Genomic DNA, 22,480 nt, shown 5'->3' with positions numbered 1-22,480 from the left:
ACCTGCTAACCAGCTGATGCTTGCCTGATCTTCAGAACAAGCTGGCCGGACTTGACCTGTTTTGGGGGCCGGTGCACCAAGGGCACAGCATGGGAGGTTCTGCCCCCTACCCTGCTCCCTGAGGGTGGGCTCATGGTCCCCCTCTGCTCCCCTTCCCAAAGGGCCCAGGGAAGGCCTTTCTCTGAGGATTCAGCCCACAGTTTTGGCAGGCAGCTGATGGGACAGCAGGGTGCCCAGGACACGGAGACAAGCATCCCGTCACCCCAGAGACCTCTTCTGCCTGCTTTTCAGCAAACAGGATCCTGGCAGACGCCACGTGAGGACTTAAGCCACTTTTATTACAACGTCCCCTCAGCGTGCACAAACACTACACTATGTACAAACACATGCTTGGCGCTCTTATACAAGCAGGAAGCCAGAACAGATTTTGATTTTATTTTTTATTATATCTTATCTATATCATCATTTTTTTTAAGCAGGCTCCACACCCAACACGGGGCTTGAACTCACGATCCCGAGATCCAGAGTCGCATGCTCTACGGACTGAGAGAGCCGGGCGCCCCCAGAACAGATTTTTAAATTAACCAGCAAGAAAACCACACAAGTAGGAGCACAGGGAGAGGAGAAAGCTGCTCTGGCCACCCGGAAGCAGCTGGCCACCCAGGGCATTCACATGGCAGCGAGGGACAGTGACACATTCAGGTCCCGGTGGGTCGGGGTGCCGGCCACACGTCAAGGGGTCTCGGTCATTTGTGCTAGGGTCACTCACACACAGAACATTTCCACTTCTTCATCCGCGTGTCACCTGGGGAGAAGCACCCCCGACTTGACGGGTCCCCTCCCCCGGTCCTCATCAGCGGGGGTGGGGGGTGGGGGGGAGGGCAGCCGGGCCTGGCCCCCACACCTTCAGGAACCTGGTCTCACTGCGGGGCTGGCCTCCACGGGGTACTGGCACCACCAGGGTGGGCACAAAGTACACAGTATTTGGAGCTTGTCCTACAGGTGACTCGGGGCTCCCAGACATTTAATACTGGTCTAGAGTCACCCTCTCAAGGACCTTTCCAAATACAGACACCTCTAACAGTGCTCATCAACTCCCCCTTACCGTGGGACAAGGGCTTGGGGGCCTGGAATTGCGTTCCAGGGTCTTCAGGCCAGGCCGGCTGACTGTCGGCCTCATCACCCACTCAGGGTCCCCATCCGGGGAGCACTTTTGGCTACACCATCGCTGGTGTATCACCTCCTCCGGGGAGGCTCCTTGGACTATCCAAAGCACCTAAGGGAGGACGAGAGAAGGGGAGGGTCTTCCCAGGGCGCCCCTGGCCGCAGGCCCGTCCCCCCTCGCCCCCGTACGGGCTCAGGCCCGCCGGTTGGGGGACACCCCGTCTGACCCCCGACCGAGCGCGTGCTCCAGAGGGGGGAGGAGCTGCGCGCTCTGGCGGCCGGCGGCGGGGCCGGGGCGGGGCTGGTGGGCGGGGCTTCGGCGCCCTATAACAGGCGGCGGGGGCGCGCGCGCGACCAGAGAGCGAGCGCGCAGCGGCGGCGGTCAACCGAGCGCGACCCGGCCCGGCCTCCCGCGCCCCACGCCCCGCGCCCCCGAGCCCCCGCGCCCCGCGCCCCGGGCCCGCACCCCGGGCCCACGCCCCGGCCCCGCCGCCCGCCAGGCCCCGCGCCCAGGACCGGCCCGCACCGCGCACCCCGCAGGCCGCTCGCCGCCGGCGCCGCCATGGGGGTGGAGGGCTGCACCAAGTGCATCAAGTACCTGCTCTTCGTCTTCAATTTCGTCTTCTGGGTGAGCCGGGGCTGGAGGAGAGCGGGGGACAGGGGCACCCCGAGCCCGGCAGGCCGCGCGTCCCGCTAGGCCCTGTAGAGGGGGCGCAGCCAGGCCGCCAAGGTGCGGGGCCACCTGTGGGCGCCGGGCGCGGATGGGGGTCCTGGGCAGGCAGACGGGCAGGTGGGGGTCGTCCGGGGGGGGGGGGTTGCTGCGAGCCGGGTCTCGGGGCTTCTGCGCGGCCGGGCTTAGGGCCCCGCGGCCGGGCCGGGGCGTTTGGGGGCCTCGGGTCTGTGCCCGCCGGGTGATGGCGGTCGGCGCGGTGGCTGCGGGCTCGGCGCGGCAGGCTGCGGTGTCAAGGACCACCCTGCTTCACTGGGACTGAGGGGGCTCGGGGGCGGGACTCCCGGCGCCCCGCCCTCCATGAGCTCATCTGGGCCACCGCCTCTGGATGGGCGGCCGCGGCGGGGGTTGGTGGGGGGGCGCGCACTGGGTCTTAGTCTTGGGAACCGTCCGCTCCGCACTTGGCCCAGCCCCGCTCACCCCAGTGTGCCGGCCGCGGCCCCGGGGATGGCGGTGAGGGGCCGGGCCGGGGCGGCACCCGCACAGGAAGCGCCTCAGCCCCTTGTGGCCCGCGTGGTGGGCGCCCGCACCGCGGTGGCTGCTCTTTGTGGGGCCGGCCCCCCTGCACTCCTCAGCCAGTCCCGTCTCTCCCAGGAGGCTGTGGAGGCCTTGAGGGGCGTGGGGCTGGGGCGGCCGTTCTGAGCTGCCACAGGGCAGGGGGCCCTGAGGACTTGAGCGTCTCTGGGCTCCTCCGGGGCCTGGGTCCCAGTGGATGCCCAGGTCTGGGCTTAGGTGTGGGCTTGGACATCCACCTCGGAAACAGGTACCCACAGGATGGTCAATCTTGGGGTGCAGGAAGGTCTCAGGGGCTCCAAGCTGCTGGCCTGCAAGTTGCGTTTTCCTGGCCTGGGTGGTAACTGCTGGCCAGTGACCACGAGTGATTCGGCTTTGTTTCCGTTTCCTGCCTGTGTTGGAGTTGGGGAGGGGCCCCGAGTGGGTGCAGGAACCCCTCTCTTGGCCCTGCCCTCCTTCCCCTTGGCCAGTCCTCTGGGCAGTGCCTGGGAACCCTCCTGGACCCCTCTGCCGCCCCAGGCTGCTCACCCCTTCTCAACAAGGACCATGACAACTTCTGGCAGACAGCGTGGTTCTCAAGTAGACGCGGGAGGATGAACTTTTGAAACGGTCCCCTGGGCAAGTCTGTTTCCCAACGACACAGCTGAGGGTCCCAGTGTGGAGGACCCCAGTGCCGATCTCGGGGCGATGAGGTGTTTGGGGGGGGGACGGAGACTGGCCTGAGCTCTAGCTGGGAGTGGAGTGCAGGTTACACACCCCACCTGGGTGGGAAGGCACAGGTTGGGGGGACGCTGTAGCCACTGGCCTCTGCCTGGGGAGTGGGGAGCAGTGGGGCTGTCAGGAGGGGCCAGGACTGGCCTGAACCGCCCTGGACCAGGGGGACACGCAGACGCCCCTCTGCTGGCCTCTGAGCCCGTCCCCTACAAGCAGAACCTGGATGTGGGGTGAGGACCCTGACCAGGAGGTTGTAGATGAGGGTAGACAGAGGTAGAGGATGTCTCCCGGAGCAGATTCCTGTCCTTGGGCTGAGCGTCAGTGCTGGGTAAGTCCCTCCCCACTGCCCAGCCTGGGAGGTCTCCAGGGCAGCCCCTGCTCACCGCCCAGCTCTGCTTGGGCGAGCCTGGTAGTTCCCCAGGCAGCTGGGGTGGAGGTTTGACACATCCCCAGGGGCTGCTCTTTATTCAGGCTTAAGGAAATGTTTCCAGGCCTCTCCCCTCCTGAGCCATCCAGCTGAGCATTAAGAACTGTATCCCACAGTCCAGTCACCGTGGCCCCACCCATCCCTGCAGTGGGCACATGCAGAGCTGAGCAGGGTGGGGCTGGGGGCCACCACTCTGGCAGGGCCCCTCTCTGCCCCGGCGTCCTGCCCCACCTGGTTGACAGCGTGGTGCTGCGGGGTTGGTTCCGGACAATGGAGCGCTCACCCCACTGCTCGGGTCCGGGTCCTGGGCCTTGGCTTCCTGCTCCGTAAGGTGCACGTCCTCCACATCCCGTCCCCCAGGTTGGCGGATTAGCTACCACCCTTAGGGGCCAACTCAGGAAGCGGTTGTAGGGCCCAGATGGCCAGCAGGAAGACTGCTGTCCTTGGCCGGTGTGGGCAGTCCCCTGGGGAAGGGGCTTTGGGTGCCCCAGAAGGCATTGGGTGAGGGAGGGCCCCTGGTGCCTGGCCTGACTCTCGCTCCCCGGGCACCCTGGGCACAGTGCAGGAGTGGGTACTGAGGGGGAGCCGGGAGAAGACTTTGACAATGGGTGTCTGCATTGGGCCACTTTTACAAGTTGCATCTTAGAGAGTGAAAAGGCTCCCACCTGGGAGCAGGCCTCAGAGGCGGCCAGGCTGGCTTCTCCAGGAAAGAGCCCGCTCAACCCCGCACGCTCACAGGCGCGTCTCTCTCCTCCACGAGCCAGGACTTCGGGGCCCCAGGCGGCGTGCACTCAGTATGCCTGACCACCGCCTGCTTTGGGGTTCCCTGGCCCGGCGGGGCCAGGAGTAGGAGCACGAGCAGAAGCCCGGGCCAAGCTGGGAGACAGCACAGACACCCTGCCCGGCAGCGTGGAAATCCTCTCTGTTGGGGTTGGACCTGGCACTTCCTGGCAGAGGCCGCTGGTTCTCAGGCTTCTGCTGCTGGGCATTTCAGGAAGAGCAGAGGTTCCCCTCCCTGTGACCTGGGGCAGGCAGCTGGCACGTGTGAGACCCGCTTGCTTTCCTCATCTGTGAAGTGGGTACGATCACAGGCCTGCCCTTGGAGGCCAGCCAGGGAGAGCACAGCGTCCCACGCCTGGGCCTGGCCACTCCTCCAGCCTGATGCCTTCAGTGGCCGCCTTCCAGAGGTAGGGCAGCCAGACTACGCTGGGAACAGGGCTGATTAGAAGCCTCGCTAACTGGCATTTAATTCTCGCTTCCAGACAGCACATGACCGTCTGTCACTTAGCTGTTCTGTTGCCTTCCTTCCGGGACAGGGGATGTGTGACCCTGGCAGGCTCTGGGTGGGGGTGGGGATTTCCTGTGCCGGTTTCGTGGGGGTTGGCGAGTGGACGGACTGAGTGGCAGAGCTTTGGGGGAAACAGCCGTTGGGCTGGGACAAGAAGAGGAAGTCTGTGGTCTGTCCCTGAAACGAAATAGCCGCCCCCCCCAATGAGGATGTCCAGGCACCAAGAGGCCTGGGACCCTGGCGGGCGCTGCTACAAGGCTGATGCAGTGCCCCCCCCCCCCCCCCCCAGCTCAGGTCTGCCTCCAGAAGTAGAGCTCATCCCCAATCCCTAGCTCATACTGCTCTGAAGTCTGGACAGGGAGATGGACCCAAAAAGCCACCCCTCCCAAATCATCTGCCCCATGGCTTCATTTCAGCACCTGAAACCCCACGAGGGCAAGAACCCAGATCAAATCAATATGGCAAAGTCCAGGCACCCGTGGGAGGAGCTGATGATCACCTTTGCACTGGCCTAGTGTTTCAGGGTGGGGATGGGGGAGAGGCACAGGGTTTCTCCCTCTGGCCCTGGCATCCCAGGACCCAGGCCAGGGCACGCAGCAAGGGCTGGACGGTTTTCAGCCCTGGAGCTGCCCCGTGGCCAGCATGCCTTGTCCTTGACCGAGAACCAGGCTCATCTGGAATTGGCCCTCGGGACCCTTCTCCCGAGTTGTTTTCCATCTATCCTGTGGAATGTGGTTTGATCCAGCATGCTTCCAGAAACCTCTAGACTTCTCAATGCCCCCTGCCCCCAAAGCACACATAGTTTCTACCTTGGGGCCTGGCTTAAGCCCCTCCTGATGACAGAGCAGGTGCTAATTCACACAAGACCACTTGGGGGCTTCCAGGTGGACCCCCGGATGCTAGGGGTTAGGGTTAGGGCAGGCAGGGGGCCAGGCCCAGTGTGCTGGCTGAGGATTTCCCTTGCTAAGCTAGCTGCCGGGGACGGGGCGGCCACCCTCCCTGGGCATGAGCTGAGGGCTGGCCAGAGTGAGGGGCTTAGGATGTGGGGTTGGGCCCATAAGTTCCTCCAGTCGGTGGTGAGGGTGCTCCGGGTGGGGGGTGCTGGGAGCCACAGAGGCCGGGGGACCCAGGGGCCAGCAGCACAGCCAAGGCCTGGGGGTTCATGCCCCCTTGTCCTCTAACTTGGGGAAGTTAGTGCTGCCCTGCCTGTCTACAGTGACTGGGTACCATGGTCATTGTCAAGAAGGTGAAAGACAGGAAGCCAGGGCCGCCCGCCCTGCAGAGTCGGTGGCTGGGTGACCCACGTCCAGATTGGCCGGGCTGGCCTGGCTCATAACTCGCCCTGGGGGACGTTGAATGGCTCCCTGTAACCTGTATCACCTGCGCCGTTCCTTTGGATGGGTGCTGAGGTTGGTTCTGTCACCGCTGACAGCCGGCTCCCGACGCTCAGGCTGACACCCAGGCCTGGGAGGTGCCGGGGTGTGGCTGGGGTGACAGCAGTGAGGACTGCCCGCCTCCCTGGGTCTCCAGTCCTGGGGCTGGGAGGCCTGAGCCCAGGAGCTCAATGCCCTTGGTCTTGGGGTTTGGGGTGGGGGCTTCCAAGAGGCAGTGGGTTTGGAAACCACCAACCGTGGTCCCACTGCGAGCTCACGGGGAGCTCACCCTCTTACACGGCTGTGGCTCTGCTTGGCTGAAGGGCCCACACTGCTCCCTAACCCGGGGGCTCAGCCACCCCCCCCTTTGGACAGACGGCCTTTCACTTTGTCTTGAGGTGGTAAAACCTCCAGCTCCCACAAGGTAGCACTCCCCTGGGCCAGCCAGGCCCTGGGCTGGAGCTGTCCCCTTCGCCTCCAGCTAGGGCGGTAGGAGGCTGAGGTCCCCAAGTGACCATGTGAGGAGGTCCTTCTGCTTCATAGCCTGGCATGGCTCCAGGGCTGGGGCTTCCCTGGGACAGGGACAAGGCCATCCTGACCTGCCCTGGGAGCCCTCCACCTGCTCTCTCGTCCTCTGCCTGAGCTCAGCCGCCTCCCATCTCCCTGCCCAGCCGGTGCCCGGCCCACCAGGATCCTGCCTGTCTGATGCACACGGCCTGCTCCTGCTGCAGCCCGTCCTGTGCCCTTCTCTGGCAGGTCCCTGGGACGTCTGTGTCCACAGGCCCCTCCCTGCAGGGGCCGAGGGGCTCCCCACAGTGGGGTTGGTTTGGGGCAGGGGAACAGGGCACTTCCTGGCTTTTCTACCCAGGGATTGGGTGGTGGGGTTGGGTTTCTGATGTGCCCCTAGAGTAGCGGGGTGTGGCGGGGGCCTGCACTCACCTCTTGGGGGGAAGTGGCTCCCGCAGCCCCTAGCTGGTGGCCCCAGGGGCCCTGGGTCATGACCCCCTTGCTACCTACTGTTAGATGCTGGGCCAGGCGGCTTCCTGAGGTCCAGGGGCCTCCAGCGAGGCTCTGCTTCCTGGCTGAGGTACGGGTCCCTGCTCTTCCCTCCATATACCTGCTGCTTTGAGCTACTCCCAGAGGCCACGACAGGACCGTGGGGGCAGCTGCCCAGCCCCCGGGAGGGCCCGCGTTGGGCCTTTCCCCTCATGGTGGGTGGAGAGCGAGGGTCAGTGTGCAGGAACCCGAGACCCCTACCCAGCTCGAGCGGTGGCACCAGGACCTTCCTCTTGCCCCCCTGACCTGCCACAGCCCGTCCTAAAAGCATCTCTGCTGTGCCTCTTCCCTCTGAGTTAGCCCCGTGTCCCTGAGGGCATTTCCGGCCTCACTTCCTGCCTTTGGCCTTCACTACCCTACTTGGTTGGGGGGTCTTCAGGCCTCCAAGACCCCCAACTGCCCAGCCAGGTGGCTGCTTCCTGGCACATTTTCCCTGGAGGTGGGGGGTCGGGGAGCAGAGCTGGGGTGGAGCCGGGTGCCCCCAACCCGCCCCGCCTTGCGATGGAGCTCCCCCCACCCCACACACACTGCCCCCTGCCCCCCGGGCGGCCAGCGCTGCTGAGAGGGTGTGAGTGACGCGAGCAGCCCTGGGGCCCACGTGGGTGGGTCTGGGGCGCTCAGGGTGCGGGGGCCAAGGGCACGGCAGCCCCAGGCTTGCCCGGGCAGCACCCACTCCCTCTTGCTCCCTTTCAGCTGCTTCTTGGAAACGGCAGGCGGGCCGGGCAGGAGCCCAGCATGCTTGGCAGCCCCCTCCTGTTTCAGCTGACGCCGTTAGTTATTAATTCGCAGAAAGGAGGGAGAATGAAACAGAAACAATCTCTCACAGGGCCCTGAACTGGCCGGTTCGTGCCTGCTGCGGGGCCTTCCCCTGTGGCCCAGCTGGCTGGCGCCCTCCGCGGCGCTGCCGGCCGTGGGGCCTCTCGGGGGACACGGCCTCTGGGCCAGGAGTGGGTGGGAGCCGTGCTTCCGGCAGGTGAGAGGGTCCTATGACCCTGCGCGGAGGGCTCTGTGGGGCGGGGACACCCCCAGCACCGGGACGTTAGCTTATCTTCCAGGGAGGATATGGTGGTGACCCCGAGGCGCGGTGGGGCACCCTTGGCTGCCATGCTCTGCGCCCCACCCTCTGCCATGACCCCTGCTTTCCCTGAACGCCGGGCTCCATTGTGTAACAGTTCTCCAGTCCCCTCTTTGACCCTAAAACCTCAGTTCTGTGGGCAAGACTTCAGCGCGACGTTTCCAGATGCCTGCTGTGGGCCCTCGAAGCCTGGCGAGCCCAGCGTGTCTGGCTCCTCGCTGCGGGTGCCAGGTGGCACCAGGACGGCAGCCTGGATCCCTTGGGGCCCAGGTGAAACATTTACCCCTAAAAGCCTTGCTTAGAAGTTCAGTGGTCAGGGATTGAGTGGGAGTTGGGGGTTTAAAAATAGCCTTATCAGATGTAGAGTACACGGCATGTGTTTCAAACATACAACCTTGACATAGGTAGAGCCCCATGGGACGGTCACCGCATCACGATCGTGGACACGTCCAGCAGCCCCAAAAGCGTCCAGGGGCCTTGTGATCCGTCCCCCGTCTCCGGGCGGCCCGTAGCCTGTGTCCTGTCACTGCACCTGATTTGCATTTCTGACACTTCTGTAGAAAGGGAACTTCTTTCTCTCTGGTCCGGTGGCTGTCATTCCGCACGGTGCTCAGCCGACTGGTACATTTCCCCACCGTGTGCTCGTCGCCCCCCCTGTGGGCCAGTCTAGGGACAAGTGGATGCACCCGGGTTGGGGCTGGGAACACCAGGGCTCCTGTTGTGGTGTGCATGGCGCACGTTCGCGTCCCCGGGCGGACACGGGTGGCAGAGGTGGCCGCGTGGAAGCTCACTGAGTCCTGGTTCCTTACACATCCCCACCAGCCCATGAATGGCAGGGCAGGAGCCTTCCCTTCTCTGCGGAGGGCTTTCCACCCCCCTGGGTCGGGGTGCTGCCTTTGTCCCTCCCTGGTTGGTGATCTGCCCCCGGCCACGCAGGTTTCCTCGTCTGGGAACGGGATGCTCCACTGTGTTCACCTGGCCCCCCCCGGGGATCTGCACAGGGCCTGGAGTGACCGGGACCCCAGCAAGCAGGGGGCATGTAGGCACTGGGCCCTGGAGGCAGGACCAGCTTCCCTTTACCCCTCAGGAGTGCAGGCCTGGGGGCTGTGGGGGAGTCTGAGGCCACCCCGCCTGCCCCGAAGTCTGAAGGAAAGCCCTTCCGAGGCAGCAGAGGTGGTGACCAGGGGGTGGGTTGAGCACTGCTCCCCACTGTACTTCTGTTAGGACCGTGCACCCTGAGACACGCTCGTCTCCCCAGCGGCTGGGGTGAAGGGGCTGCGTGAGGAAAATGGGAGCGGTCGCAGCTGGACCGCTGATGGGGACAGGGCGGCCGATCGGGGCTTTTGGCCGGGGCGCTGGCGCCACAGAGGGCTACAGAGGGAGGCCCAGGACAGGGGCTTCCCTGCCCCTCCCCCTCCGCCCCGGGACATCTTACAAAGGCGGCTCTGGACCACAGTTTCAAAAGAGAACAAGTGCCGGTTTCAAGCCAGAGTTACCACGGCAACCCTCAGCCTCGACACTGCCTCCTTCAGAGCCGCAGCTGGCAGCCACCTCGGGCGGAGCTGAGGCCTCTGGGGCACCCGCCCTGCCCCACTGTCCCATGGGGCCCCTGGCCATCTCCCGCGGCTGACAGGTGTCACCGAGAGGTGCAGGATGCTGAGAGCCCGGGGCCCTGCCCTCTGAGGGCTACGCGGTGGCCGAGGGCCCTGGGAGGGGACCCTGGCCGGAGCTGGCACACAGTTGGCCCCGGATGGTCCTCCCCACACTTGCTGGAGGTCAGGGCAGAGCCTCCGAGCCTTGGCCTGTCCTCCCCAACCAGACCTGGAACCCTGGGAGAGGTGGGCTGAGAGGCGGAAACCCCCGGCTCATGCGGGGGGCAGGCAGGTGCTCCGAGGGAGGTGCCGGCAACCCGGCCTCGGGGGTGTGAGCTGAGACCGGTGTGGCAGGGCCTGGGGAGCGGCTGGGGCTTTCCGTGGGGCAGCCCTCGGGGCAGGTGCCGGTCTGGCCAGGTGGTGTTCACGGGGCGTTTCTCCTCCGCGTAGCACATGGAGCTCTGGGCCTGTGTTGGGGGGCCGGGGGGGGTAGTGTCTGCTGCTGTGGGGGGAAGCTCCGTGGCCGGCACACAGACGGTAGGATGGGGAAGCCAGGAGCTAGCGGCCGAGCAGCGAGGCCCTCCGACCCGCACCCAGGCTTGCAGAGTCCACGTCGGTGGGGCATCCGGGGCTGGGACAGCTTGGAGGATAGGAGGCTGGGGCCCGGACGGCAGCATAGCCACTGGCCTGGGATGGTGAGAAGATCCTGTGTAGGCCGGGCCCAGCGTGGTCTGGGCTCCCCTTCAGCACATCCCCCCGCCCCCAGTGGCCCTGTGCTCGGAGGACGGTGAGTCTGCGGAGGGCCTCCCTGAGCCGGAAGCCACGTCCTCCCGCCAGGCTCTGAGCAGAGCCCCCTTTCCTGCCCTCGCTGCTCAGGCAGCCCCTCCCCTGGCCTATCTGGGAGCACAGCGTGCTTCCTTCCTCCTGCAGCGCAGTGGCTTCCCTTCCCAGGGCTGACAGCAGTAAGGATTTATCCCACAAATTGCCCGGCCCCTCGCCCCCGTGGCTCCCTGGATGCCACCAACCTCCGCCCCTCCCCTTGTCTGTCGCTCCCTCCTTCGGCCCCACCAGGGCCCTGGTGGCATCAGACCCCCACCCCTCTCTTTCCCTTGGCAGCAAAGACTTGCAGTCCCCTCCACGGGCTTCCCCGATGAGCTGAGGACTGCTGGAACCACCCCCTTGGGTCTGGTGTGGACTGTGGCCAGATTTAGCAAATAAAAATACAGGACATCCAGTTAAATTTGAGCTTTAGATAAAAAAATGAACGCTGTTTTGACATAAGCGTGCCCCATCGAGTATTGGGAATGTGGTCCCCAATACCCAGGCCTTCTTTCCTGGGGCATGTCAGGCACCAGGTCTGCGTGTGGAGCCGGCAGACAGCCCAGACCCCAGCGGTGCCTGGGAGTGCCACGTGGCGAGGGACGGCATGGGCCCGCGGGCAGGTGGAGGTGACGGTCCAGCACCTGCCTCCTTGGATGTTCAGTGTGGTTCAGCCCACACTCACCCCTGCGGTGCTCTGGGAAGTAACCCTGTACCCGTTCTTTCCCCAGTTGGCCGGAGGCGTGATCCTGGGTGTGGCCCTGTGGCTGCGCCATGACCCACAGACCACCAATCTCCTCTATCTGGAGCTCGGAGACAGGCCTGCGCCCAACACCTTCTATGTGGGTGAGTGCACTTGGGGGGGGCCCAGGACCTGGCTGGCTCTGGGCTGGGGGGCCAGCAGGAACACCCATCAAGGCGTCTGATCATGACTGCTGCAGATAGGCAGTCAGGAAGGGCTTCCAGGAGGAGGCAGGGCATGGGCCAGGTCAGCGAGGCTTGCTGTGTGCTGGGCTGCTGGGCAGAACGAGGCCTGCCAGGAAGGGCTCTTTGGGCGAGAGGGTGAGACAGAGCGTGGGTGGAGTCAGGTCTGCCTGGGGGCCTTGCGGGCGGGGTGCGGAGGAGGTCCCCTGCCTGGCTGGGTGGGGGTGCGGGGGGCAGGAGCCCGGCTCCCAGGCAGCACTGGAACATCACGGGGTGTGTGGGCTGTTGGGACCCCACCGGATGGCCTCTGGGGGCTGACTCGTGGCAGGAGGCCTCTGGGTGGGGGCGGGGGAGCTGTGTCTCGTGGTGGGTATTTCGGGGGAGGCTCGCTGGGAAGGGGTGGGGCTGGATGCCTGCCTGGGCAGCAGGACTGGTAGCTGAGGCAGCTGGAGCTGAGGGGGAGGGAGATTCAGGCCCCAGGGTGAGGCAGGGGCCAGTGTGACTCAGGCTGCCCCCCCCCCCCACCTTGCTGCCTTATTGGCACCAGCTGTGGCCGCCTCGGGGGCTCGAGCCGCCACCCCTGCCCCACCCTGTCCTGCGGAGCCTCTCAGTTCTCCTTAGGTTGGTCCCCAGCCAGTGGGAGGCAGGGCCTGGCCCTTGTGGGGCTCTGGAAGCCTTGTTTCTGTCCTTTAAAGGAATGGCCTGGCTGGCCCCTCGGGTCTCCACAGGCCTAGCAGCGGGGCAGGAAGTGTGTGTGGGTCTTTAGGGCTTGGGGCTCCATGTTAGGACCAGCGGCCGCCCCACTGGCCTGGTATCCTGTGTGCAGCCCGGAAGGGGTCTGGGTCCCTCCCAGCTGCTATTTGGGGCTGGGGCGGGGGGCACGGGCTTGCGATACACGCTTGGTTGCTGAAACAGGGATGGCCCAGGGCCCCTGGGGCCACAAACGGGATGTGTGTCCCTTCCCAGCCCATGATCCTCTCTGAGCGGCAAGGTGGAGAGGTCTGACTCAGGAGCACCAACTGGGAGGCCCCTCTCCTCCCCGGAGACCGGAGCCTACTGCTCCGGCTGTGGTTTCCCAGGGCCAGCCGTCCTTGGAGGGGTCCCGAGCCTCCCATCTCCAGATTCCTAGGCTCCTCCCCTGGGCTGTGGGGCCCCTCGAAGGTTTGAGTCTCTGGAGGAGCAGGCGGGCGCCCACGAGGACCATCACCCAGGGTCTGCCAGGGGCCAGGCACCCTCGGGAGCAGAGCGGTCAGCTTTGCTCACATGTCTGAGGGCAGGGAAGTACCTTCCAGACCCATGAGACCTCCTTCCAGGTGTCCCCTTCCCCTTCCCCAGGGGTTCAGGCCTGCAACAGCCTGTCCGGGAGCAGCTCCTCTCTACGCCCCACCCCCTGCAGGGCCTGGGTGCTGTGGGTGTGGGCAGGTGGTTTGGGGAGGGGTCCCCCCTCCTGCCTCATGGCTGGAGCAGCTTGTGCTGTTGCTGCCCCCTCCAGCTGGCCCAGCTTTTAGAGGGAACCCCGGTCACAGGCTCAGGTTCAGGCCCGGCACACGGAGGTCTGTGCTTCTGCTCTGGTCCTTGCCAGGAGGAGCCGGGCTGCAGGCTGTGCCTGGGCTCCAGGGGGATGCGGTCCCATAGGAGAAGCTTGTAGGGGACAAAACAGGCACTGTCCTGCTGGCCTGCCCCTCACAGGTGCCACATTGGGCTGTCACCGTGGGGCCTGACCCTGGCTTGCAGGGGCCCCCACTTGCCTCTCCTGCCACTGGCGGGGGGGGGCTCTCCTTGGGGAAGCAGCTCCAGCCGCTGGACCACTTGGTGGGCGGGGTGGAGGCAGGGCCTGCCAGCCCTGGGACCTGGGCTTCTGCAGTGGCCCCCGTGGGCTGCCGAGTCCCTGCCCATCAAGGACTGGCCTTCTGGAGCCTCCCGCTGGTCCCGAGGCAGGCTGGGCCTGCCAGGGAGGCAGGGGAGCAGATGTGGGCCCTGACAAGAGTTCTTTGTCCAGTGCTGGTGGGGGCGGGGGCGGGGGCAGGTTAGCGGGGCTCCGGCAGCATCCAGGGCAACACTGCAGGGCCCGGTGGGTCACCAGCTGCACTTGTCGGAACCAGACCTGTCTGGGTGGGCCGTGGGCACCGAGAAGGGCAGCACGGCCAGGCCGGAGGCGCCCCCCACCCTGTGCTGGCCCTTCCTGCCTCCCTGGGAGCCCATGCCCAGCCTGGTGGGCACCCCCGTGTGCTGTCCTAGAACTGTCCCTCCCACACCATATGCTGTCCTCGGTGGGGCCGGGCCACCCCAGCTGCTAGGCCACCTCCTCCGGCAGCCTCTAGTCCCTCGGAAGCCGGCTCGAGCCCACTCCTCTGGTCCAAGGAGCCACACGGAGCCACTGGGTCTGACCCCCTGAGCAGTGGGCACGGCCCTATGCCCCAGGAGGGGGTTAGTCCAGAGGCTTGCAGGAACCAGAGGGCGCAGGCTGTACGCAGGCCTCACCCCAGGACGAATGCAGCGTAAAGATCTGTCGGCTGAGCTCTCTGGGCACTCTGCTGTGCCAGTCAGTCCTGGCCCGGCCCTCGGCAGCCTGGCTCCCAGGGTGCAGACCCATGCAGGAGAGATGTGGGTGTTGGGGGGGGCGGCGCGGGAGAGGCACTCCCCCGGCAGCCAGGCTGCAGTGCCCTCGCCACTCCTCGAGGGCAGGTGGCCCAAGTCCAGGGCAGGGGGTGTGCACCCGGCTGGGGAGGGGTCTGGGGTGGCGGGCCCTCGGGGGGACATTGCGCACTGAGGGTGTCCATTGCTCTTCCACTAAGGCATCTACATCCTCATCGCTGTGGGTGCCGTGATGATGTTCGTGGGGTTTCTGGGCTGCTATGGGGCCATCCAGGAGTCCCAGTGTCTGCTGGGGACGGTAAGGTCTGGGGCCAGGCGGGGGTGGGAGGGGGCTGCAGAGGCAGAACCCAGAGTTCTGCCGCAGACACCCCATGTCCAGCTCAGACGGCCCCCGCCCCTTGCCGGTGTGATCCTGGAGTGGGGGCTCGCAGGGTGGCCTAGGGACATTTCCCGGAATGTCAGCCCTCCAGGGTCCCTGTGTGGTTCAGAAATCCCTCCCTGGTCGATTGCTGTGACATCTGGTTCCTAACTCATGGTTCTACGGTGGCTTTTCTTCTCTGTTTTTAATAAAAAGTCACAGAAACAATAGCGGGCGTGTCCCAGCCCCTCAGCCAACCTCAGTGGGGAAACTGAGGCCCGGGAGGCCAGGAGGCATGGGTGGTGGGCGCCCGTGTCACGGTGACCCCCTTCCCACGGGGAGAGGGAGAAGTGGGGAGCGGAAGAGGGTCACTTGGGGCCCGAGCCGCCCGGGGCTGTGCTGGCCTGCAGCCCCCCGCTGCCGAGCCCCGGCCCGCGGGGATGCTGGGGAGCCCGGCGGGGCACTGCCGGGACCGAGTCTTCCCCTCCGCGTGGCTCGTCTCTGGTTGGGACGTGGGGGTGGGTGCCCCCGCCAGCCGCACACACACCCGTCGGTCGCTCGGGCGCCTGGCGTCTGCGCGCGGCCCGCCCTGAGCCGCCTGCGCTCATCGCCCGTGTCTCTGCCGGCCCCCGCGGCCTTCCCAGTTCTTCACCTGCCTCGTCATCCTCTTTGCCTGTGAAGTGGCTGCTGGCATCTGGGGGTTTGTCAACAAAGACCAGGTGAGCCTGAGGCCACGGTGGTGGGGCTGCCCCGGCCCGGCCGGGAGGGAGGAGTGCCTGCTGTTCAGGGTGTGGGGAATGGGTCAGGCCTACCCTTGGGTTGTGGGGTGCTCTTTGGGGCTTCCCGTGGGGCCTGCCGGGCAGAAAAGCATGGAGGGCTTTCTGGAGGAGGTGGCTCAGGGGCTGAGTAGAAGGCAGGGCCACCTGTCTCCCAGCCTCGGGTGGGGGTGGGGCGGGCACCCAGGTCTACCTTGGAAGCATCATCTTCAAGGGAGAGCCAGGGGAACGCTTACCCCCCTGGGATGGCCCCTGTGGTGGCCGGGACCTCACCCCTCCTGCACACCCCTCCCCCAGATCGCCAAGGACGTGAAGCAGTTCTACGACCAGGCTTTGCAGCAGGCCGTGGTGGATGACGATGCCAACAATGCCAAGGCCGTGGTGAAGACCTTCCATGAGACGGTGCGGGAGGGGGTGCTGGGAGGAGGCCTGGGGAGCTGGGGGGGGGTCGGGGGGGGCGTCCTCTTGGGTCAGGCCCCGCTGGGGTTGAGTCTGGCCCCAGCACAGACCTCAGGAACAGGAGGGGTGCTGCAGACCTGGCAGGCCAGGGAGCCCTCTCTGGGAGGCACCTGGGGGCACTCTCGGGGACCCGTGGATCCCCAGGGTGAGCCAGATGAGCCTGTTAGGCCAGGGCACAGCGGGAGGAAGGGGAGGAGAGGGGCCCCCGGGCTCTGTTCTCCCCCTGAATAGACCACCCCAGCACCCCCCACCCTGGGCCAGCCCGCGGGATGCGTGTCCCTGGCCATCTCCCCACGGGTCATGTCTGCGCAAGGGCCCAGGGCTGACCGCGGGGGTCCTCGGTCCCTGCAGCTCAACTGCTGTGGTTCCAGCACGCTGTCTACACTGACCACCTCCATCCTCAAGAACAACCTGTGTCCCTCGGGCAGCACCGTCATCAGCAACTTGTTCAAGGTACGCGGGGCCGCGCCTCCCAGGCTTGCTCCCACACTTCGCCACCAGCCATGCGTGGGTCCCGGGGGGTGGGGTGGGCTTCCACCAAAGGGGCACCTGCTGTCTGGCGCGCGCTCTGATGCTGGTGGGTCTCTGCCTCTGGCTCCTGATGGGAGAGTGGGTGTGGAGGGCGCCCCGACTGCCCAGGTCCGCACCCTCCTCGGGCGGCTCAGCGACCTGAGCGGAAGCGCGCACACACAGCACGTTCCGTTTCCACGTCTGTTTTAAAACGGGTGTGAGATAACCTGCCAGAGACCAGGCCCTGGTCACACCTCTTCTGAGGGGTTGAGTCCCTCCGTGCTCTTTCCACAACGAGCCCGTGTGCCGCTGCACTGCGGGGGCCCGCGGGCCTGCGCCCCTGATGGTCTGCGGGCTGTCGCCCCCCGCCCCCCCAGGAGGACTGCCACCAGAAGATCGATGACCTCTTCTCGGGGAAGCTGTACCTCATCGGCATTGCGGCCATCGTGGTTGCTGTGATCATGGTGAGTGCGCGGGCCAGGCATCTGCTCAGGGCACGCCCTCAGGGCTTCGGGTGCTGACTGTCCCACCCAACCCCTCCCTGCAGATCTTCGAGATGATCCTGAGCATGGTGCTCTGCTGTGGTATCCGGAACAGCTCCGTGTACTGAGCGGCCCAGCCGCTCCCGCTGCAGGAGAGGGCCGGCGGACCCCTGCAGTGCCCCTGGAGTGACCGGACATTTCTGAGGACGGGCCGTCACCGCCCATGTATATAACTTCTCCGGTATTACTCTGCTACACTTATTAGCCTTTTTACTTCTGAGGTTTTGTTTTTGTCCTGAAGTTCCCCGTTACCTTTTGGGGCTGGAGTCACCTATAGAGGGCACGTGAGCGGGCCTTGGGGACTGTGAGGCAGGCGCCCCCTCTGCTTCTGCGGCTGGAGGGGCTCTGCCTGCTCAGCCAGGCCTGTCCTGAGGGCCCCTGGGCCCACCCACCTGCCCCCCGGGCTGCACGGCTCATGCCTTTTTTAACCGTCGTTCCTCTCCTGCCACTTGTGTGGAGCCGGGTCTGCAAGCAGCCTTACGCCTTCAGTGCACCTGTCCTTTCTAACTCGTCACCTTTCACTGTAATTACGTCTCGAAAGTCATTCAATAAAGGAGAATCCGGGCATGCGAACAAACTGTCTCTGTGCCTGCAGCGTCCGAGACCCCGGGGGCGGCCAGAGGGGCAGAGGAGCCGGCACGGGCGAGGCACGGCTCTGTGGACCTTGCAGGGTGTGCTGGGGCCCCGAGAGCACTCCACACAGCAGGTGCCCCCGTGGTGGGTCCTGTGCCGCCTTCACCAGCCTCCACCCAACCTGCTCCTTGGGCACCACCGCCCAGAGCGGGGCAGATACTGTGGTGTAGGGTGTGCTTGAGGCGGAGGGCCTGCAAGACTCCCCTTCCTCCTGGCGGACAGCTCTGTGGAGGACACACACCGTCCCCCCACCACAGGGACTCTTCCTGGCCTCTTTGGGTGCTTGTAAGTGTTCCATGGAGAAACTGGGTAGCCCCGGGCCTAAGCTGCATCTTGCAAGGGCTGAAGAGGAAGGTCTGAGCCTCTGCACGGGGGGAGCCCACCTGACCGTGGGCCGTGACGGACGGGAGGCCCAGCTGCCACCCCCGGGTACTGCTGGGTGACGTCACCACGAGCTATGCTAAACCGACCCCTTGAGGCCGCAAGCGCCTGGCTGGGGTTCAGGTCGAGGGCTCACAGCTGCCTCCTGTGAGGTTTATTTTGGAAACTAGCCCCAGCCCTGCATTTGGGGTCACCGGGTCTCAGCGGGGTCCGCCCCTCCTACCACACCCCTCCACCTTGTGTGCTGGGGTGGGTTGCTGGGAGGACAGAGTGGCCCACGGAGCCCCCTCCCGCCCACTTCCCCCTGTGCGACCCTGGGGCACCCTGGCCCAGGGGCACAGCGCAGCCGCAGTCCGGGCTCCAGGGGTAGGCCTGGGGGCGGCCCCAGGAGGGAGGGGTCCCTGGGGCATCCTGGCCACACTGCACAGCGCAGCCGCAGTCCGTGCTGGGGGCGGCCCCAGGAGGGAGGGGTCCCTGGGCTTCCCGACCACGCCTGGACTGCAGCCCCGAGAGGAGCGGGGGCCGGCGGGGACGCACGGGGCAGTCCGGGTGGACGCGGCCGGCCCGGCCATCACGCCTGGAGGTAGAGACGATCGCTCCGCGGAAACCCGGACCTGCCCCCAACCCCCGACCCAGGAGGGGCGCGGCCGCGCGGTTCCGGCCGGACCGGAAGCCCCCGGCAAGGGGGCTGCGCGCGAGGATGCACTTCCGGTTTGGGGCATCCGCTGTGCTCGCGACTTCCAGCAGGTGGCGCTGGGGCCCCGGGAACGCGGAGGCGGCCGTTAGCCCTCTAGCATTCTGGGAGTCGTAGTGCTGCCTCTTCCTCCTCCCTCTTTTCCCTACTCAATTCCGGCTCTTTGCGAGGAGGAGAGACGCCGTTTCCGGGGAGGGGAGGCTCGGAAGAAAAGTGAGGACGCATGCGCAGGGGCTACGCGACCCGGGAGGCCTCGGGAGTAGCGGCCCAGTGCCTTGTGGGAGATGTAGTTCTTCAGGTGCGGACGCCGCGTCGCTGGGCCGGCGGAGGACTCGGTTTCCCAGAAGGCCGAGCGCGGCGCAAGATGGAGCCGGCCCGACCGCGCCGATCCGGTAGGTTTGTGCTGAGGGGGTACGCTGCTGACCGCCGGTCGCGTTTCTGGGAGGTCGCTGTCCGCAGCCTACTTGCCCAAGCCCGGAGGCCCCCCAGAGTGCTTCGTGTCTCCGGTCCCTCGCGGCCTGGGCCTTGGGACCCCGAGCCTTGTGCGGCCTGGACCCTGTCCGGCCCTGGCCCCCGACGGAGCGGAGAAAAAGCCCGGGCTTCCGCTTCCAAATGGGGGCCGCGCGCGCCGGCCCGGCAGCTCGTGGGCCCGCCCCCTGGGAGCGGGCCCCAGCCCCCGAGGCCCCAGCCGCTGCAAGCGCCTGGCCCGCTGAGTTCGCGAAGTTCGGAGAGAACTGCAGGAAGCACGCCCCCGGACTCCCTGTCTGTCCGCCGGAGTGTGCCACCGATCCGGCCGCTTCTCGCAGTCGCGGTGGCGTCCCCGGCGGTGCGGACCACAGGAGCGCGAATTTAGGAAGCAGGAGTCTAGCTGGAGCTGCTGCTTTCCCTGCAGCGTGCTGTGCGACTGGCACATTGTCTCTCCCTCTCGGGTCCTGCCAGCTCTAAAACACGTCGGTGGGGTGTGTTTCGTGCGCCCTCTCGCTCCTGGAGGTGTTCCTGCACTTGGGGAGTCGTGCCCCAGAGCAGTGGAGGTCTCGTCTGTGTTTGATCGGCTCTGGGGGCACTCTCGGCCGCCCCTGGCCCACCTGCCTGCTCCTTGCTGGGCGCACGCCCCACAGTGGGCCACCCTGGACTAGGGGGGCTTGGTGGATAGGAGTTGGTGGGTGGATGGGTGAGGCTGGGCTGTCCAATGAGCCCGGGAATACATGGTGCAAGGTGCCCGCTTGGTCACACTTGGGCCACTAAATGAGTGTTGGTGGCACTTCTGTGCCCTGCTGGGAAAGGTGAGGTGTGTACGGGGTTGCGGGGGAAGTGCCACTGGAGGTGGCACTCTGCAAGAGCTGCAGGACTTGCCTCTGCTCAGCAAGGGTGCCCCAGGTGGTCATTGACACCCCACTTCCCTGCGGGCTGACCTTCAGATGCCAAGGACCTGGCCGCAGACCCCTGTGGAGTTCGCGGGGCCTCTCCCAGCAATCAGGAGTAGACCTCCTTGCCTTGGACCGGGCAGGTGGCCCAGTCTTTGTGGAGTACTTGCGGCGTGCCATGCGCTGTGCTGAGCAGTTAGTAAATGAGCCTACCTGCTTGAGAGTAGTAGCGTAGAGCTACTATGTTGACCCCGGGGTCAAGCCCTGGCTATCTGCCTACTACCTCAACCCCATCCCCCGGCATCCCCCGGCGGGCCCTAGACATGACTCAAGAGTGTTGAATGAGATGATCTTTACAAAGGATCTGCTCTCAGGCCTGGTGTCTGTCTGGGCTCCATAAACCCAGGACCACCCCTTGGGGGTTGTGGCGCCATTTCTGCACCTTTGCGGTCTGATCTGATGGTTGGCTCTTCCCACCCTCAGCCCGCTGCAGTTGAGCAGCTGACCGGAGCCGGACTGAGGCCAGCACGCCTTTGCCAGCACTTCCCCCACCAGCACTCCAGTGTCCGCACAGACATCCATCAGACAACGGAGGTGAGCGGGCTTTCAGGGGACAGGGATCTCTGTCCCTTGCCTTGTAGAACATAGTTCTTCCTGTGGGTCCTGCCGCCGGCCCAGGGACAGTGGGTCTACAGGAGGGACCTCTCCTAAGTGCCTGCGATCCTCAGAAACGAACTTCTTGGGCTGTCTGGTCTGGGTGTGGTGTGCCCTGGGACACATGTCTGAGGCAGGGGCAGGAGAGGCCCTGGAAGCCGAGCAAGGGACAGAGGACAACGCTCTGCCTTCTGACGCTGTCTCTCTCAGCGACTCAGACTCTGATTTCAGCCTGCCTGCCGGTGCTGAGATGGAAGCTCTGTCCCCAGGGGTGCTGCCTGGGGAGGCCCAGGGGGACTCAGACCCTGATGAGTCTCCTTTGCCTCCGAGGGGCCTCCCCACGGCCTCAGTGCAGCCGTTCCACCTGAGGGGCACGAGCTCCACCTTCTCCTGGCGTAGCCACAACATCTTTGACTGCCTGGAGGGCGCAGCCAGGCAGGTTCTGCCCTCTGTGGCCCAGACTGGCCCAGGTGACGATGGGGGCTTCCTGCGCCCACTGGCACCCTCAAGCCATCCTCCAGGAGAGGGCCCAGGCAGGGCCGGTCAGAGCCCTGCCCCCGCAAAGTTGCCGCCCGTCCCTGACTATGTGGCCCACCCTGAGCGCTGGACCAAGTACAGCCTGGAAAACGTGGCCGAGGTCAGCGAGCAGAGCAACCGGGCCACTGCTCTGGCCTTCCTGGGCTCCTCGAGCCTGGCTGCCCCCAGTGACTACATGCCCTCTTTCAACCAGGATCCCTCCAGCTGTGGGGAGGGAAGAGTCATCTTTACCAAACCCGCCCGAGCTGGCGAGGCCAGGCCTGAGAGGAAGAGGGCCCTAAGGAAGGCTGGAGAGCCGGGAAGGGCTGCGCCTGGGAACCTGGGCGCCGCAGGGGGCGAGGGCCCTGTGGAGCTGGCCCACCTGGCCGGGCCTGGGAGCCCGGAGGCTGAGGAGTGGAGCAGCCCCCACGGGGGCCTTCAGGAAGTGGGTGTGCTGCAGGCCGCTGCCCACGCTGGGTCAGCGGCAAGGCCCCCAGTGGTGGAGACCGTTGGCTTCCATGGCAGCAGGAAACGGAACAGAGACCATTTCCGGAACAAGAACAGCAGCCCGGAGGCCCCAGGTGCTGAGATCTAAGAGAAGAGACTGACCAGGCTGGCGGAGGAGGGCAGCCAGGGCCACTGGCCACTTGGGGTGGAGCGCAGCTCGGGGCCCCAGCCCCTCGGGAAGGGAGCCAGCGGACCGCCAGTCGGAGGTGCCGGCAGCCTGGGCTGAGGCTCAGGGTAGTGGTCTCTGAAGCAGACCGCTTGCCAGTGGATGGCACAAACCCTGCCCGCCACGTGCCCGTGGGGCAGCAGTAAAGGTTTGGGGTATTCCTTCGGCCTTGTGTCTCTGTGTAGATCCTTCTCCTCAGGACCAGTGTGCTGGGGCCTCGTCTGCCACCCGGCACACCCACATGCCCTGTTCTCTCATTCGATTCTCCCCAACTTAGTGCCAGGGGGCATGGAGGCTTTTTAAATAGACGCCTGGGTTTATCAGCAGCCCGTCTTCCCAGAGGGACTGAGGCAGCCCCTCCTGGGTCCAGAGCAAGAGGTGCAGAAGGCCCCGGGCACCTCCAGGGGGTGAGCTCACAATCCCGGCTGTCCAGCCTCTGCCCCCAACAGGGCTGGGGACAAGGAATCTTGATGAAATGGGTCTCTAGGAGGCCAGCATGTGAGTGGGGACAGGGGCCCTCCCCAGCCCTGGCCACTCTTGCCCCTTAGCTCTGGCTTGCCTGGGCTGTGTGTGATGATGACCAGTGTCCTGGGACCACATCGCCAGAACAGCTGAGCTGTGTGCAGGGACCCTGCTGGTGTGCCCGGGCC

General features: G+C 65.7%; 2 protein-coding genes across 3 annotated transcripts; both read left to right on the top strand.

The window, feature by feature from the left end:
• The first annotated feature begins 1,532 nt into the window (after positions 1-1,532).
• CD81 (CD81 molecule) lies at positions 1,533-17,488 on the top strand. Its single transcript, XM_027580304.1, has 8 exons — positions 1,533-1,792; positions 11,483-11,597; positions 14,471-14,568; positions 15,273-15,347; positions 15,702-15,806; positions 16,215-16,316; positions 16,751-16,837; positions 16,921-17,488. Exons 1-8 carry the CDS (start codon positions 1,727-1,729, stop codon positions 16,981-16,983), a joined length of 711 nt encoding a protein of 236 aa, XP_027436105.1. The 5' UTR covers positions 1,533-1,726; the 3' UTR covers positions 16,984-17,488.
• Positions 17,489-18,813: 1,325 nt separating this feature from the next.
• Positions 18,814-22,017, top strand: TSSC4 (tumor suppressing subtransferable candidate 4). Of its 2 annotated transcripts, none has more exons than XM_027579470.1 (2): positions 18,814-19,015; positions 20,471-22,017. In XM_027579470.1, the coding sequence occupies exon 2, from the start codon at positions 20,766-20,768 to the stop codon at positions 21,750-21,752; it is 987 nt and encodes a 328-aa protein (XP_027435271.1). In that variant the 5' UTR covers positions 18,814-19,015; positions 20,471-20,765; the 3' UTR covers positions 21,753-22,017. The 2 variants fall into 2 exon arrangements, with proteins under 2 accessions (XP_027435271.1, XP_027435272.1); XM_027579471.1 differs by lacking the exon at positions 18,814-19,015 and adding an exon at positions 19,052-19,582.
• Positions 22,018-22,480: the final 463 nt, after the last annotated feature.

This window comes from Zalophus californianus, chromosome 11 (genome assembly GCF_009762305.2).
Source record: "Zalophus californianus isolate mZalCal1 chromosome 11, mZalCal1.pri.v2, whole genome shotgun sequence".
Taxonomy (NCBI): Eukaryota; Metazoa; Chordata; class Mammalia; order Carnivora; family Otariidae; genus Zalophus; species Zalophus californianus.
The sequence above is the reverse complement of the archived record's forward strand: the minus strand, read 5'-3'. Positions and strand labels throughout refer to the sequence as shown.